At 36.2% G+C, this 20,294-nt stretch overlaps 1 protein-coding gene across 2 annotated transcripts in view; it reads right to left on the bottom strand.

Moving 5' to 3' along the window:
- Exo70 (exocyst complex component 7) overlaps positions 1-20,294 on the bottom strand; it is a 394,184-nt gene that overhangs the window by 108,978 nt on the left and 264,912 nt on the right. For both annotated transcript variants that reach the window (XM_068378599.1, XM_068378598.1), the window contains exon 10: positions 18,836-19,015. In XM_068378599.1, coding sequence (XP_068234700.1) covers positions 18,836-19,015 — 180 coding nt within the window. The remainder of the gene's footprint in view (positions 1-18,835; positions 19,016-20,294) is intronic.

Below are 20,294 nucleotides of genomic sequence, written 5' to 3'. Positions count from 1 at the left end.
CAATGGTAATTATGGTCATTCACATCCTGTTGACAACCTAATATAACACACCTAAAGGTAATCTCATATAAATAGCCTTTCATTCACTAAAGTTTTTGAAAACCCACTAGATTCTAGATTTGAAAGCTTCACATGAAGTCTCAAAATCATTACATCATTCCATACTTTAAAGTATTCTGCAGCTAAACTCATGCATAACCCAATCCTAGTCACTCTATAAAACAAGTTGATTTTGAGGCAGAAGACCCAATTGGATGCCTTGATCTAATTTCCTTTCAATTGCTACGGCAAGCACTTCTCATCATACTCATATCAATCTATAAAACAACTTGATTGTAAGGCAGAAGACCCAATGGGATGCCTTGATCTAATATCCTTTCAATTGCTAAGGCAAACACTTCTTATCAAACTAATATCACTCTATAAAACAACTTGATTGTGAGGTAGAAGACCCAATGGCATGCCTTGATTTAATATCCTTTCAATTGCTAAGGCAAGCACTTCTCATCATACTCATCACTCTATAAAACAACTTGATTATGAGGGAGAAGACCCAATGGAATGCCTTGATCTAATATCCTTTCAATTGCTAAGGCAAGCACTTCTCATCATACTCATCACTCTATAAAACAACTTGATTGTGAGGTAGAAGACCCAATGGAATGCCTTGATCTAATATCCTTTCAATTGCTAAGGCAAACACTTCTCATCATACTCATATCACTCTATAAAACAACTTGATTGTGAGGGAGAAGACCCAATGGAATACCTTGATCTAATATCCTTTCAATTGCTAAGGCAAGCACTTCTCATCATACTCATCATTCTATAAAACAACTTGATTGTGAGGTAGAAGAGCCAATGGAATGCCTTGATCTAATATCCTTTTAATTGCTAAGGCAAGCACTTCTCATCATACTCATATCACTCTATAAAACAACTTGATTGTGAGGGAGAAGACCCAATGGAATGCCTTGATCTAATATCCTTTCAATTGCTAAGGCAAGCACTTCTCATCATACTCATATCACTCTATAAAACAACTTGATTGTGAGGGAGAAGACCCAATGGAATGCCTTGATCTAATATCCTTTCAATTGCTAAGGCAAGCACTTCTCATCATACTCATCACTCTAAAAAACAACTTGATTGTGAGGTAGAAGACCCAATGGGATGCCTTGATCCAATATCCTTTCAATTGCTAAGGCAAGCACTTCTCATCATACTCATATCACTCTATAAAACAACTTGATTGTGAGGCGGAAGACCCAATGGAATGCCTTGATCTAATATCCTTTCAATTGCTAAGGCAAACACTTCTCATCATACTCATATCACACTATAAAACAACTTGATTGTGAGGAAGAAGACCCAATGGAATGCCTTGATCTAATATCCTTTCAATTGCTAAGGCAAACACTTCTCATCATACTCATATCACTCTATAAAACAACTTGATTGTGAGGGAGAAGACCCAATGGAATGCCTTGATCTAATATCCTTTCAATTGCTAAGGCAAACACTTCTCATCATACTAATATCACTCTATAAAACAACTTGATTGTGAGGTAGAAGACCCAATGGGATGCCTTGATCTAATATCTTTCAATTGCTAAGGCAAGCACTTCTCATCATACTCATATCACTCTATAAAACAACTTGATTGTGAGTCGGAAGACCCAATGGGATGCCTTGATCTAATATCCTTTCAACTGCTAAGGCAAGCACTTCTCATCATACTCATATCACTCTATAAAACAACTGGATTGTGAGGCGGAAGACCCAATGGAATGCCTTGATCTAATATCCTTTCAATTGCTAAGGCAAGCACTTCTCATCAAACTCTTATCACTCTATAAAACAACTTCATTGTGAGGGGGAAGACCCAATGGAATGCCTTGATCTAATATCCTTTCAATTGCTAAGGCAAGCACTTCTCATCATACTCATATCACTCTATAAAACAACTTGATTGTGAGGTAGAAGACCTGATGGGATGCCTTGATCTAATATCCTTTCAATTGCTAAGGCAAGCACTTCTCATCATACTCATATCACTCTATAAAACAACTTGAATGTGAGTCGGAAGACCCAATGGGATGCCTTGATCTAATATCCTTTCAATTGCTAAGGCAAGCACTTCTCATCATACTCATATCACTCTATAAAACAACTTGATTGTGAGGTGGAAGACTCAATAGAATGCCTTGATCTAATATCCTTTCAATTGCTAAGGCAAACACTTCTAATCATACTCATATCACTCTATAAAACAACTTGATTGTGAGGTAGAAGACCCAATGGGATACCTTGATCTAATATCATTTCAATTGCTAAGGCAAGCACTTCTCATCATACTCATATCACTCTATAAAACAACTTGATTGTGAGGCAGAAGACCCAATGGGATACCTTGATCTAATATTCTTTCAATTGCTAAGGCAAGCACTTCTCATCATACTCATATCCCTCTATAAAACAACTTGATTGTGAGGCGGAAGACCCAATGGGATGCCTTGATCTAATATCCTTTCAATTGCTAATGCAAGCACTTCTCATCATACTCATCACTCTAAAAAACAACTTGATTGTGAGGTAGAAGACCCAATGGAATGCCTTGATCTAATATCCTTCCAATTGCTGAGGCAAGCACTTCTCATCATACTCATATCACTCTATAAAACAACTTGATTGTGAGGCAGAAGACCAATGGGATGCCTTGATCTAATATCCTTTGAATTGCTAAGGAAAACACTTCTCCTCATCATACTCATCACTCTAAAAAACAACTTGATTGTGAGGTAGAAGACCCAATGGAATGCCTTGATCTAATATCCTTCCAATTGCTAAGGCAAGCACTTCTCATCATACTCATATCACTCTATAAAACAACTTGATTGTGAGGCAGAAGACCAATGGGATGCCTTGATCTAATATCCTTTCAATTGCTAAGACAAGCACTTCTCATCATACTCATATCACTCTATAAAACAACTTGATTGTGAGGCGGAAGACCCAATAGAATGCCTTGATCTAATATCCTTTCAATTGCTAAGGCAAACACTTCTAATCATACTCATATCACTCTATAAAACAACTTGATTGTGAGGTAGAAGACCCAATGGGATACTTTGATCTAATATCATTTCAATTGCTAAGGCAAGCACTTCTCATCATACTCATATCACTCTATAAAACAACTTGATTGTTAGGCAGAAGACCCAATGGGATGCCTTGATCTAATATCCTTTCAATTGCTAAGGCAAGCACTTCTCATCATACTCATATCCCTCTATAAAACAACTTGATTGTGAGGCGGAAGACCCAATGGGATGCCTTGATCTAATATCCTTTCAATTGCTAATGCAAGCACTTCTCATCATACTCATCACTCTAAAAAACAACTTGATTGTGAGGTAGAAGACCCAATGGAATGCCTTGATCTAATATCCTTCCAATTGCTAAGGCAAGCACTTCTCATCATACTCATATCACTCTATAAAACAACTTGATTGTGAGGCAGAAGACCAATGGGATGCCTTGATCCAATATCCTTTCAATTGCTAAGGAAAACACTTCTCATCATACTCATCACTCTAAAAAACAACTTGATTGTGAGGTAGAAGACCCAATGGTATGCCTTGATCTAATATCCTTTCAATTGCTAAGGCAAGCACTTCTCATCATACTCATCACTTTAAAAAACAACTTGATTGTGAGGTAGAAGACCCAATGGGATGCCTTGATCCAATATCCTTTCAATTGCTAAGGCAAGCACTTCTCATCATACTTATATCACTCTATAAAACAACTTGATTGTGAGGCGGAAGACCCAATGGAATGCCTTGATCTAATATCCTTTCAATTGCTAAGGCAAGCACTTCTCATCATACTAATATCACTCTATAAAACAACTTGATTGTGAGGTAGAAGACCCAATGGGATGCCTTGATCTAATATCTTTCAATTGCTAAGGCAAGCACTTCTCATCATACTCATATCACTCTATAAAACAACTTGATTGTGAGTCGGAAGACCCAATGGGATGCCTTGATCTAATATCCTTTCAACTGCTAAGGCAAGCATTTCTCATCATACTCATATCACTCTATAAAACAACTGGATTGTGAGGCGGAAGACCCAATGGAATGCCTTGATCTAATATCCTTTCAATTGCTAAGGCAAGCACTTCTCGTCATACTCTTATCACTCTATAAAACAACTTCATTGTGAGGGGGAAGACCCAATGGAATGCCTTGATCTAATATCCTTCCAATTGCTAAGGCAAGCACTTCTAATCATACTCATATCACTCTATAAAACAACTTGATTGTGAGGCAGAAGACCAATGGGATGCCTTGATCCAATATCCTTTCAATTGCTAAGGAAAACACTTCTCATCATACTCATCACTCTAAAAAACAACTTGATTGTGAGGTAGAAGACCCAATGGTATGCCTTGATCTAATATCCTTTCAATTGCTAAGGCAAGCACTTCTCATCATACTCATCACTCTAAAAAACAACTTGATTGTGAGGTAGAAGACCCAATGGGATGCCTTGATCCAATATCCTTTCAATTGCTAAGGCAAGCACTTCTCATCATACTCATATCACTCTATAAAACAACTTGATTGTGAGGCGGAAGACCCAATGGAATGCCTTGATCTAATATCCTTTCAATTGCTAAGGCAAGCACTTCTCATCATACTCATATCACTCTATAAAACAACTTGATTGTGAGTCGGAAGACCCAATGGGATGCCTTGATCTAATATCCTTTCAACTGCTAAGGCAAGCACTTCTCATCATACTCATATCACTCTATAAAACAACTTGATTGTGAGTCGGAAGACCCAATGGGATGCCTTGATCTAATATCCTTTCAACTGCTAAGGCAAGCACTTCTCATCATACTCATATCACTCTATAAAACCACTTGATTGTGAGTCGGAAGACCCAATGGGATGCCTTGATCTAATATCCTTTCAACTGCTAAGGCAAGCACTTCTCATCATACTCATATCACTCTATAAAACAACTTGATTGTGAGTCGGAAGACCCAATGGGATGCCTTGATCTAATATCCTTTCAACTGCTAAGGCAAGCACTTCTCATCATACTCATATCACTCTATAAAACAACTTGAATGTGAGTCGGATGACCCAATGGGATGCCTTGATCTAATATCCTTTCAATTGCTAAGGCAAGCACTTCTCATCATACTCTTATCACTCTATAAAACAACTTCATTGTGAGGGGGAAGACCCAATAGAATGCCTTGATCTAATATCCTTTCAACTGCTAAGGCAAACACTTCTAATCATACTCATATCACTCTATAAAACAACTTGATTGTGAGGTAGAGGACCCAATGGGATACCTTGATCTAATATCATTTCAATTGCTAAGGCAAGCACTTCTCATCATACTCATATCACTCTATAAAAAAACTTGATTGTGAGGCAGAAGACCCAATGGGATACTTTGATCTAATATCCTTTCAATTGCTAAGGCAAGCACTTCTCATCATACTCATATCCCTCTATAAAACAACTTGATTGTGAGGTGGAAGACCCAATGGGATGCCTTGATCTAATATCCTTTCAATTGCTAATGCAAGCACTTCTCATCATACTCATCACTCTAAAAAACAACTTGATTGTGAGGTAGAAGACCCAATGGAATGCCTTGATCTAATATCCTTCCAATTGCTAAGGCAAGCAATTCTCATCATACTCATATCACTCTATACAACAACTTGATTGTGAGGCAGAAGACCAATGGGATGCCTTGATCTAATATCCTTTCAATTGCTAATGAAAACACTTCTCATCATACTCATCACTCTAAAAAACAACTTGATTGTGAGGTAGAAGACCCAATGGAATGCCTTGATCTAATATCCTTCCAATTGCTAAGGCAAGCACTTCTCATCATACTCATATCACTCTATAAAACAACTTGATTGTGAGGCAGAAGACCAATGGGATGCCTTGATCTAATATCCTTTCAATTGCTAAGGCAAGCACTTCTCATCATACTCATATCACTCTATAAAACAACTTGATTGTGAGGCGGAAGACCCAATAGAATGCCTTGATCTAATATCCTTTCAATTGCTAAGGCAAACACTTCTAATCATACTCATATCACTCTATAAAACAACTTGATTGTGAGGTAGAAGACCCAATGGGATACCTTGATCTAATATCATTTCAATTGCTAAGGCAAGCACTTCTCATCATACTCATATCACTCTATAAAACAACTTGATTGTGAGGCAGAAGACCCAATGGGATACCTGGATCTAATATCCTTTCAATTGCTAAGGCAAGCACTTCTCATCATACTCATATCCCTCTATAAAACAACTTGATTGTGAGGCGGAAGACCCAATGGGATGCCTTGATCTAATATCCTTTCAATTGCTAATGCAAGCACTTCTCATCATACTCATCACTCTAAAAAACAACTTGATTGTGAGGTAGAAGACCCAATGGAATGCCTTGATCTAATATCCTTCCAATTGCTAAGGCAAGCACTTCTCATCATACTCATATCACTCTATAAAACAACTTGATTGTGAGGCAGAAGACCAATGGGATGCCTTGATCTAATATCCTTTCAATTGCTAAGGCAAGCACTTCTCATCATACTCATATCACTCTATAAAACAACTTGATTGTGAGGCGGAAGACCCAATGGGATGCCTTGATCTAATATCCTTTCAATTGCTAATGCAAGCACTTCTCATCATACTCATCACTCTAAAAAACAACTTGATTGTGAGGTAGAAGACCCAATGGAATGCCTTGATCTAATATCCTTTCAATTGCTAAGGCAAGCACTTCTCATCATACTCATATCACTCTATAAAACAACTTGATTGTGAGGCAGAAGACCAATGGGATGCCTTGATCTAATATCCTTTCAATTGCTAAGGCAAGCACTTCTCATCATACTCATATCACTCTATAAAACAACTTGATTGTGAGGCGGAAGACCCAATGGGATGCCTTGATCTAATATCCTTTCAATTGCTAATGCAAGCACTTCTCATCATACTCATCACTCTTAAAAACAACTTGATTGTGAGGTAGAAGACCCAATGGTATGCCTTGATCTAATATCCTTTCAATTGCTAAGGCAAGCACTTCTCATCATACTCATCACTCTAAAAAACAACTTGATTGTGAGGTAGAAGACCCAATGGGATGCCTTGATCCAATATCCTTTCAATTGCTAAGGCAAGCACTTCTCATCATACTCATATCACTCTATAAAACGACTTGATTGTGAGGCGGAAGACCAATGGGATGCCTTGATCTAATATCCTTTCAATTGCTAAGGCAAGCACTTCTCATCATACTCATATCACTCTATAAAACAACTTGATTGTGAGGCAGAAGACCCAATGGGATGCCTCGATCTAATATCCTTTCAATTGCTAAGGCAAGCACTTCTCATCATACTCATATCACTCTATAAAACAACTTGATTGTGAGGCAGAAGGCCCAATGGGATGCCTTGATCTAATATCCTTTCAATTGCTAATGCAAGCACTTCTCATCATAATCATCACTCTAAAAAACAACTTGATTGTGAGGTACAAGACCTAATGGAATGCCTTGTTCTAATATCCTTTCAATTGCTAAGGCAAGCACCTATCATCATACTCATATCACTCTATAAAACAAATTGATTGTGAGGCAGAAGACCCAATGGGACACCTTGATCTAATATCCTTTCAATTGCTAAGGCAAACACTTCTCATCATACTCATATCACTCTATAAAACAAATTGATTGTGAGGCAGAAGACCCAATGGAATGCTTTGATCTAATATCCTTTCATTTGCTAAGGCAAGCACCTATCATCATACTCATATCCCTCTATAAAACAACTTCATTGTGAGGTAGACGAACCAATGGAATGCCTTGATCTAATATCCTTTCAATTGCTAAGGCAAGCACTTCTCATCATACTCATATCACTCTATAAAACAACTTGATTGTGAGGTAGAAGACCCAATGGAATGCCTTGATCTAATATCCTTCCAATTGCTAAGGCAAGCACTTCTCATCATACTCATATCACTCTATAAAACAACTTGATTGTGAGGTAGAAGACCCAATGGAATGCCTTGATCTAATATCCTTTCAATTGCTAAGGCAAGCACTTCTCATCATACTTATATCACTCTATAAAACAACTTGATTGTGAGGCAGAAGACCCAATGGAATGCCTTGATCTGATATCCTTTCAATTGCTAAGGTAAGTACTTCTCATCATACTCATATCACTCTATAAAACAACTTGATTGTGAGGTAGAAGACCCAATGGGACGCCTTGATCTAATTTCCTTTCAATTGCTAAGGCAAGCACTTCTCATCATATTCATATCACTCAATAAAACAACATGATTGTGAGGCAGAAGACCCAATGGAATGCCTTGATCTAATATCCTTTCAATTGCTAAGGCAAGCACTTCTCATCATACTTATATCACTCTATTTACAACTTGATTGTGAGGTAGAAGACCGTATGGAATGCCCTGATCTAATATACTTTCAATTGCTAAGGCAAGCACTTCTCATCATACTCATATCACTCTATAAAACAACTTGATAAGTCCCAATGGGATGCCTTGATCCAATTTCCTTTCAATTGCTAAGGCAAGCACTTCTCATCATACTCATATCACACTATAAAACAACTTGATTGTGAGGTAGAAGACCCAATGGAATGCCAGGATCTAATATCCTTTCAATTGCTGAGGCAAGCACTTCTCATCATACTCATATCACTCTATAAAACAACTTGATTGTGAGGTAGAAGACACAATGGAATGCCTTGATCTAATATCCTTTCAATTGCTAAGGCAAGCACTTCTCATCATACTCATATCACTCTATAAAACAACTTGATTGTGAGGTAGAAGACCCAATGGAATGCCTTGATCTAATATCCTTTCAATTGCTAAGGCAAGCACTTCTCATCATACTCATATCACTCTATAAAACGACTTGATTGTGAGGCGGAAGACCCAATGGGATGCCTTGATCTAATATCCTTTCAATTGCTAAGGCAAGCACTTCTCATCATACTCATATCACTCTATAAAACAACTTGATTGTGAGGTAGAAGACCCAATGGATTGCCTTGATCTAATATCCTTTCAATTGCTAAGGCAAGCACTTCTCATCATACTCATATCACTCTATAAAAAAACTTGATTGTGAGGTAGAAGAGCCAATGGAATGCCTTGATCTAATATCCTTTCAATTGCCAAGGCAAGCACTTCTCATCATACTCATATCACTCTATAAAACAACTTGATTGTGAGGTAGAAGACCCAATGGAATGCCTTGATCTAATATCCTTTCAATTACTAAGGCAAGCACTTCTCATCATACTCATATCACTCTATAAAACAACTTGACTGTGAGGCAGAAGGCCCAATGGGATGCCTCGATCTAAATTACTTTCAATTGCTAAGGCAAGCACTTCTCATCATACTCATATCACTCTATAAAACTACTTGATTGTGAGGCAGAAGACCCAATGGGACACCTTGATCTAATATCCTTTCAATTGCTAATGCAGGCACTTATCATAATCATCACTCTAAAAAACAAATTGATTATGAGGTAGAAGACCTAATGGAATGCCTTGTTCTAATATCCTTTCAATTGCTAAGGCAAGCACTTCTCATCATACTCATATCACTCTATAAAACAACTTGATTGTGAGGCAGAAGACCCAATGGGACACCTTGATCTAATATCCTTTCAATTGCTAAGGCAAGCACTTCTCATCATACTCATATCACTCTATAAAACAAATTGATTGTGAGGCAGAATACCCAATGGAATGCCTTGATCTAATATCCTTTCAATTGCTAAGGCAAGCACTTCTCATCATACTCATATCACTCTATAAAACGACTTGATTGTGAGGTAGACGACCCAATGGAATGCCTTGATCTAATATCCTTTCAATTGCTAAGGCAAGCACTTCTCATCATACTCATATCACTCTATAAAACAACTTAATTGTGAGGTAGAAGACCCAATGGAATGCCTTGATCTAATATCCTTTCAATTGCTAAGGCAAGCACTTCTCATCATACTCATATCACTCTATAAAACAACTTGATTGTGAGGTAGAAGACCCAATGGAATGCCTTGATCTAATATCCTTTCAATTGCTAAGGCAAGCACTTCTCATCATACTCATATCACTCTATAAAACAACTTGATTGTGAGGCAGAAGACCCAATGGAATGCCTTGATCTAATATCCTTTCAATTGCTAAGGTAAGTACTTCTCATCATACTCATATCACTCTATAAAACAACTTGATTGTGAGGCAGAAGACCCAATGGGACGCCTTGATCTAATTTCCTTTCAATTGCTAAGGCAAGCACTTCTCATCATATTCATATCACTCTATAAAACAACATGATTGTGAGGCAGAAGTCCCAATGGAATGCCTTGATCTAATATCCTTTCAATTGCTAAGGCAAGCACTTCTCATCATACTCATATCACTCTATAAAACAACTTGATTGTGAGGTAGAAGACCCTATGGAATGCCTTGATCTAATATCATTTCAATTGCTAATGCAAGCACTTCTCATCATAATCATCACTCTAAAAAACAACTTGATTGTGAGGTAGAAGACCCAATGGAATGCCTTGATCCAATTTCCTTCCAATTGCTAAGGCAAGCACTTCTCATCATACTCATATCACTCTATAAAACAACTTGATTGTGAGGTAGAAGACCCAATGGGATGCCTTGATCTAATATCCTTTCAATTGCTAAGGCAAGCACTTCTCATCATACTCATATCACTCTATAAAACAACTTGATTGCGAGGCGGAAGACCCAATGGGATGCCTTGATCTAATATCCTTTCAATTGCTAATGTAAGCACTTCTCATCATACTCATCACTCTAAAAAACAACTTGATTGTGAGGTAGAAGACCCAATGGGATGCCTCGATCTAATATCCTTTCAATTGCTAAGGCCAGCACTTCTCATCATACTCATATCACTCTATAAAACTACTTGATTGTGAGGCAGAAGATCCAATGGGATGCCTTGATCTAATTTCCTTTCAATTGCTAAGGCAAGGACTTCTCATCATATTCATATCACTCTATAAAACAACATGATTGTGAGGCAGAAGACCCAATGGAATGCCTTGATCTAATATCCTTTCAATTGCTAAGGCAAGCACTTCTCATCATAATCATCACTCTAAAAAACATCTTGATTGTGAGGTACAAGACCTAATGGAATGCCTTGTTCTAATATCCTTTCAATTGCTAAGGCAAGCACTTCTCATCACACTCATATCACTCTATAAAAAAAACTGGATTGTGAGGCAGAAGACCCAATGGAATGCCTTGATCTGATATCCTTTTAATTGCTAAGGCAAGCACTTCTCATCATACTCATATCACTCTATAAAACGACTTGATTGTGAGGCGGAAGACCCAATGGGATGCCTTGATCTAATATCCTTTCAATTGCTAAGGCAAGCACTTCTCATCATACTCATATCACTCTATAAAACAACTTGATTGTGAGGCAGAAGACCCAATGGGATGCCTCGATCTAATATCCTTTCAATTGCTAAGGCCAGCACTTCTCATCATACGCATATCACTCTATAAAACTACTTGATTGTGAGGCAGAAGATCCAATGGGATGCCTTGATCTAATTTCCTTTCAATTGCTAAGGCAAGGACTTCTCATCATATTCATATCACACTATAAAACAACATGATTGTGAGGCAGAAGACCCAATGGAATGCCTTGATCTAATATCCTTTCAATTGCTAAGGCAAGCACTTCTCATCATAATCATCACTCTAAAAAACAACTTGATTGTGAGGTACAAGACCTAATGGAATGCCTTGTTCTAATATCCTTTCAATTGCTAAGGCAAGCACTTCTCATCATACTCATATCACTCTATAAAACTACTTGATTGTGAGGCAGAAGACCCAATGGGACACCTTGATCTAATATCCTTTCAATTGCTAAGGCAAGCACTTCTCATCATACTCATATCACTCTATAAAACAAATTGATTGTGAGGCAGAAGACCCAATGGAATGCCTTGATCTAATATCCTTTCAATTGCTAAGGCAAGCACTTCTCATCATACTCATATCACTCTATAAAACAACTTGATAAGTCCCAATGGGATGCCTTGATCCAATTTCCTTTCAATTGCTAAGGCAAGCACTTCTCATCATACTCATATCACACTATAAAACAACTTGATTGTGAGGTAGAAGACCCAATGGAATACCTTGATCTAATATCCTTTAAATTGCTAAGGCAAGCACTTCTCATCATACTCATATCACTCTATAAAACAACTTGATTGTGAGGTAGAAGACCCAATGGAATGCCTTGATCTAATATCCTTTCAATTGCTAAGGCAAGCACTTCTCATCATACTCATATCACTCTATAAAACAACTTGATTGTGAGGTAGAAGACCCAATGGAATGCCTTGATCTAATATCCTTTCAATTGCTAAGGCAAGCACTTCTCATCATACTTATATCACTCTATAAAACAACTTGATTGTGAGGCAGAAGACCCAATGGAATGCCTTGATCTAATATCCTTTCAATTGCTAAGGTAAGTACTTCTCATCATACTCATATCACTCTATAAAACAACTTGATTGTGAGGCAGAAGACCCAATGGGACGCCTTGATCTAATTTCCTTTCAATTGCTAAGGCAAGCACTTCTCATCATATTCATATCACTCTATAAAACAACATGATTGTGAGGCAGAAGACCCAATGGAATGCCTTGATCTAATATCCTTTCAATTGCTAAGGCAAGCACTTCTCATCATACTCATATCACTCTATAAAACAACTTGATTGTGAGGTAGAAGACCCTATGGAATGCCTTGATCTAATATCCTTTCAATTGCTAAGGCAAGCACTTCTCATCATACTCATATCACTCTATAAAACAACTTGATAAGTCCCAATGGGATGCCTTGATCCAATTTCCTTTCAATTGCTAAGGCAAGCACTTCTCATCATACTCATATCACACTATAAAACAACTTGATTGTGAGGTAGAAGACCCAATGGAATACCTTGATCTAATATCTTTTCAATTGCTAAGGCAAGCACTTCTCATCATACTCATATCACTCTATAAAACAACTTGATTGTGAGGTAGATGACCCAATGGAATGCCTTGATCTAATATCCTTTCAATTGCTAAGGCAAGCACTTCTCATCATACTCATATCACTCTATAAAACAACTTGATTGTGAGGTAGAAGACCCAATGGAATGCCTTGATCTAATATCCTTTCAATTGCTAAGGCAAGCACTTCTCATCATACTCATATCACTCTATAAAACGACTTGATTGTGAGGCGGAAGACCCAATGGGATGCCTTGATCTAATATCCTTTCAATTGCTAAGGCAAGCACTTCTCATCATACTCATATCACTCTATAAAACAACTTGATTGTGAGGCAGAAGACCCAATGGGATGCCTCGATCTAAATTCCTTTCAATTGCTAAGGCAAGCACTTCTCATCATACTCATATCACTCTATAAAACAACTTGATTGTGAGGCAGAAGACCCAATGGGACACCTTGGTCTAATATCCTTTCAATTGCTAAGGTAAGTACTTCTCATCATACTCATATCACTCTATAAAACAACTTGATTGTGAGGTAGAAGACCTAATGGAATGCCTTGTTCTAATATCCTTTCAATTGCTAAGGCAAGCACTTCTCATCATACTCATATCACTCTATAAAACAACTTGATTGTGAGGCAGAAGACCCAATGGGACACCTTGATCTAATATCCTTTCAATTGCTAAGGCAAGCACTTCTCATCATACTCATATCACTCTATAAAACAAATTGATTGTGAGGCAGAAGACCCAAAGGAATGCCTTGATCTAATATCCTTTCAATTGCTAAGGCAAGCACTTCTCATCATACTCATATCACTCTATAAAACAACTTGATTGTGAGGTAGACGACCCAATGGAATTCCTTGATCTAATATCTTTTCAATTGCTAAGGCAAGCACTTCTCATCATACTCAAATCACTCTATAAAACAACTTAATTGTGAGATAGAAGACCCAATGGAATGCCTTGATCTAATATCCTTTCAATTGCTAAGGCAAGCACTTCTCATCATACTCATATCACTCTATAAAACAACTTGATTGTGAGGTAGAAGACCCAATGGAATGCCTTGATCTAATATCCTTTCAATTGCTAAGGCAAGCACTTCTCATCATACTCATATCACTCTATAAAACAACTTGATTGTGAGGCAGAAGACCCAATGGAATGCCTTGATCTAATATCCTTTCAATTGCTAAGGTAAGTACTTCTCATCATACTCATATCACTCTATAAAATAACTTGATTGTGAGGCAGAAGACCCAATGGGACGCCTTGATCTAATTTCCTTTCAATTGCTAAGGCAAGCACTTCTCATCATATTCATATCACTCTATAAAACAACATGATTGTGAGGCAGAAGACCCAATGGAATGCCTTGATCTAATATCCTTTCAATTGCTAAGGCAAGCACTTCTCATCATACTCATATCACTCTATAAAACAACTTGATTGTGAGGTAGAAGACCCTATGGAATGCCTTGATCTAATATCCTTTCAATTGCTAAGGCAAGCACTTCTCATCATACTCATATCACTCTATAAAACAACTTGATAAGTCCCAATGGGATGCCTTGATCCAATTTCCTTTCAATTACTAAGGCAAGCACTTCTCATCATACTCATATCACACTATAAAACAACTTGATTGTGAGGTAGAAGACCCAATGGAATACTTTGATCTAATATCCTTTCAATTGCTAAGGCAAGCACTTCTCATCATACTCATATCACTCTATAAAACAACTTGATTGTGAGGCAGAAGACCCAATGGAATGCCTTGATCTAATATCCTTTCAATTGCTAAGGCAAGCACTTCTCATCATACTCATACCACTCTATAAAACAACTTGATTGTGAGGTAAAAGACCCAATGGAATGCCTTGATCTAATATCCTTTCAATTGCTAAGGCAAGCACTTCTCATCATACTCATATCACTCTATAAAACAACTTGATTGTGAGGTAGAAGACCCAATGGGATGCCTTGATCCAATTTCCTTTCAATTGCTACGGCAAGCACTTCTCATCATACTCATATCACTCTATAAAACAACTTGATTGTGAGGTAGAAGACCCAATGGGATGCCTTGATTTAATATCCTTTCAATTGCTAAGGCAAGCACTTCTCATCATACTCATATCACGTATGTAGATGGCGTATCATATCGTATAATTTGTTTAAAATCTGAGGGGGGTGAATGAAGTTAAAATAAAATTGATAATCTTAACCATGTTTCAGACGACAGTGTACACCATTAAGCTGCAAGTTCGACCACTAGCTTGACTCTTAATAACATTATTGGAATCAATGTAGGCACTAGTATGCACATTCAAAAGCAAAACGCATCTGGGTGCTCCCACAGCTACCTCTCTCTGCAAATGATAAACAAACCAAGATATAAAGTGATTTTCCCACAGATTCTCCTTCACGACAGGGAAAGTGAGGACTGATTGATTGATTGAGAGTTTTCTGGTGAAAGTGTGGATGTAAAAGTTTTTTCTATCATTGTAAAACCTTAAAGCTGAGATATACCTTAATATATTGATTAAAGTAAGTTTGGAAGTCTCGTATTCTACCAAATCGGAAAATGTCTACTTACAAAACCGTTTACACAGCCCAACTCTCCAGCTTTATTTTGTATTAAAAAAAAATTTTGTCTCTAATTTAGAAAAATCTGTTGATTCGGGTTCACATTTTGTGCTTTGAACATCTTTAACAGAGATGTGCTAATTTGATAAAACTAATAAATTACCTAGCCTCATCTTGGATTGCGATTTAGTAACCAGTCTTGATCCAATCATTTTGCTTCATAAAAGGAAATCTCTGAATTAAGGTTATGTAAGTGATATAAGAAAGGAGATATCATTTGTAAGTAATCAGATAGGGATTGTAATTGAATCACCTCCTCCTTTTGTAGATGCTATTCTAGGCATTGTTTGTAATCTCATAAAAGGTAAATCTTCTGGACATCAGGATTTAGATATAATTTTAGATTATCAGGCTTGCTTAGATTAAACTGTCGGATGGGACCTTTGAAGCATTATTAGCCTTTGTGTACTTTATGATTTATAGAAGTGAGTGAATATGTACTGTACATCTATGGTAGGTTCAATATCAATGGAACAAAAAAAAATTAATTTCTTCTCCTATTTTAGTACCTGTGTTAGATGGAGTGAACATCAATATAGTACAATAATTACTAAAGTAGAGAAAAGAACTCAAACTGAAGTTCTGAGGTCAATTTATAGAAATACTTAAAACTCACATACTCAGACATGACAACAAGGAGACCCTTTTGTTCAAGAGTTAAAACAAGAGAATTTCGTTAAAGTAGACGTTTAAGAAGGATTGCCAACTGAACTGAAAAAACTTATTGTAAAACTGTAGGACAACCCTTCCACTGATGTCCAGTATGGGCAAGACTGTCCCACTTCTTCCCTGTTTGGAGAAGACTACAGCCTAACAAGTAGGCATTGATTGTCCTCTATAAGTCTTAAAAAACAATCTACCATTATTTTGTATCCTAAACAATAGTTAGTTCATTTTTATGGTCAGTCTAAGAATGTATCAATAACTAAAACTAGCTAGCTAGATATCTGCTTTCAGGTATTATAACTAATGATTAAGCCTGTCTGTATAGGCTGCCAGTAATCAGGTCTACTTGACCGGATTGGGATTGGGTTTTACATACTGTATGTAGTAGGTTGAACTTTGAATCTTTGGTGAACTTACCCTTATGAATCTAACTGTTAAGCACATAGTAATCTACAAACTATCTTTTAAGGGGAGTTTTGAGACCAAGTTAATTGTGTATTTTTGGGGCTGATTTGTTTCAAGATTTAGTTAGTTTCAATTTACTTGTTCACCCCTCTTAAAAGGAATTGTTGTAAGTATTTCATCTGAGAATAGAGGTCCTTGTTGAGTAAGACATTCAGTATATTATAAAAGAACTATCAATATTGGATATACAGTATACACTACCATCCCTAGGTGAGATCAAAATGTCGATTCATCCTCTTTCCAAAAGGCATTGTATTTCTGCATTGAAGTTTTGAAGTCAGGAACTTGACAAGTTTAGTTCCAATTCTTGCAAAAATTGTGTAGATTAAGGTCCTAGATAACAAGAGTAAGCCTACCTGTCTTAAATTTTGCAGAAAGTTTTTTTTAGCAAAGAATTCTAGAGATGGTTCAGTAATGTACGTGTTTGATGTTAGATGAGACATTATCTTGAGAAATTCTAGCTTTCTTATCAAGATTATTGGCCTCTTGGTCCTATAGTGGCTGCAGCTGTGGCCTTCTAAATCTTTTGATCGAAATAAAGTTATAGATTTTTTTTTGTTGCTCCAAATGTTGTTGGAAAACCATCTGGAGACCTATTAGGAAAACCTTTTTGAGATCTTCCGATTAAATTCTAGACTCATTGAGTCTAGAATTCTAATTGGGTTATACATTTCAAATTATTGTTGACACAACTCTTTCGATTACATTTCTGGCATCCAACCTCTTTCGGAATGCGGGAGTCAACAATATGAACACCATAGAAGGTTCATAGGAATAAGCTGAATTTCATTAATAAAATATTTCATTTCTATACTCACCTGATATTCATATACATGTCAATCCAACTCCCAATTGACTTCTGGTGGCAAAGAATAGGATATACTTTCAATTTCCAAACTGAAAAAAGAGTAACTCCTATTGTGCTACTTACCATTAACTGTTAGATTGTTTCATTACTTTGCTGGGGGTTTGTATCTTTTGCAAGGAGAGAAAATTGAACTTTTTTATGAAATGAGCTTCTGGAGAGAAGCAATATGAACATCAGGGGAGTCTAGAAATGAAATATTATAATATAAAAATTCTGTTTTTACAATTTTTCAATGATCATGGGAGCGCCAAAATCCTACATTAAGTTACTGTACTCTAAATATATATGATTTTTAAAACATTATGAAATGTTTCTCTTCTAGTTTCAAAAGCAAAAAAAAAAAAATAATAAAATTTAGTACCTTTACAGCTTCAATAAAGTTTAATATAAAATTCTATGCAATAATATGAGATCTTGAATTGAAATTTTCTCCTTGTTCTCATTTGCTAAAAAATCCTTAACATCATAATTTTCCTCTTCCCATCCTGGTATACTCTCTAGCTAATGTTTATTGATTCTATCGAATTCTCTCATTTATGATTATCTTGCTGACTGTTATGTCATACCATATATAAAGGATGTTACTGTGACTTTTTTCAACGTTTACCACTATATCACTTGATAGTACTGTATTAAAAATGAGGCTGTAATTAGCAGTATTCCTTACAGTAGTCCTGATATGACTAATAATTTCCTTTTTCTACAACTAACTACTGTATTCTGTTTTAGTTAAGAATTTCATTTGATCATCTGTATCATATTCTAAACAACTACTTCCATCACAGGACCAATTTGAGGCATGTTTTTATACATAAGGATTTAAAAAATAATATTCAGATGAAGGAATGTACAGTATACAGAGTTAAAAGCTTTGGAAAGATATTGATGCTTTAACAATGTTGAACAGTTACCAAACAAAGCAAGGACAAAAATTTACCTTAATTCTGTAAGTCAACAAATATGTACTTACTGTATCTTGAAGCATATTGATGATAGCAGCAAATTTGGACCGTATTGAAGTTTGGCAATTTGTAAGGAGGCGATCATATTCTGGCTGCATACTAGTTACATGTCGCAGCATGGCTAAAATAGAAAGCACAGCCTGGTGGTCACCTCTCCCAACACTTCTTCTTGCCTGTGCTGCTAAATTCTGTAGCAAGAAAATAATGGCAGAAAATCTAAGTTTTACAATTGAAAGAGTAATTGATGTCTATGCAGAAGTTTACATAAAACCTAGATGATCATATTTGTTAAAAGAAAGAAATACATACTATACAAAAGGAAAAATATTATTTAAAAGTCATTCAAATGACAAATCATTCATAAAATATGCTTGTTCATGTAACTCAATCATACAGAATAATGAAAATTACTATCTTTAGGAAAAATTGAGACTAAAATAATGATAAAATAAAAAAAAAAAATTGTATTCCACCATAGAAGCCAGCACCGTCAATGAGATACAGTATATCTTCACCTAGAAGAAACTAACACACAATCTTAATAATAAAATCAATTATTTCTATCCTTATCTTGCATTAATATTACTTCTTTCTCAAAGCTGGTTAAATGTAACCATCCGCCCTAAAAATTAAAAAAATCTCCCTTTTCCTTTCATTGAAATCTAAGTCTCTCCTTCAAACCTTGGATTGTTTTGTTATCGCTCTCTTGTAGGAGTACTGTCAAATTTTTACATTGCATCAGCCCATTTATGCTACATTTCCAGAATACGGCAAAAACATTCAGGTGTTTTGGAAAGCATAAAATATTTATTAGACTATATTAAGTATCAGTGCATCTAGGCCAGAAGTGATTCAACAAGCAATGGATGGTTTATGGAAGAAACTGTGCCCTTAATTCATTCAGGATTTTGAAGGTTTATATGAGCCAGTAAAGTATGTATTGAAAGATGTGGTATCCCTTGGTGATAAACTTTAGGAGTTGGAAGAAGACAATTTTGACAAGTTGATCGAGCTCTACAAGCCACCACTGATGAAAAAAGATTTTTCTAAGTTAGAAGAAACAGAAAATTAAAGAAAGTTTCCATGATCCAAAACCAAGGAAGCTTCACAAAGAGGCAACGGATCTGCTCTTGGTAGCTGTATATGAGATTTTTCACCATTGAATGTACATGCACACTTACTCAATAATAATCAATATTTCCATGTTTATTCGTTTGACTGCTGATTACAGAATAAAGTTTTTATAAGTTTGCTTTATTTTCTATTGTATTTCAATATAAACAAAGAAAAAATTCTTTCTATTCATAATAAAGTGATTATAGAAACCTTTTTCATAATTATTTTCATGTTATTTTACTCTAAATAATAATAAGGCTCTGTGATTCTATGTATATAAAAAAAAACTTTTATATTCAATGTGAAGTGATTATATGGTTACGTAATAATTCCACATGGAGAGCCGCCAAA

This window comes from Palaemon carinicauda, chromosome 8 (assembly GCF_036898095.1).
Source record: "Palaemon carinicauda isolate YSFRI2023 chromosome 8, ASM3689809v2, whole genome shotgun sequence".
NCBI lineage: Eukaryota > Metazoa > Arthropoda > Malacostraca > Decapoda > Palaemonidae > Palaemon > Palaemon carinicauda.
Note: the sequence above shows the minus strand (reverse complement) of the source record. Positions and strands in the feature narration are given on the sequence as shown.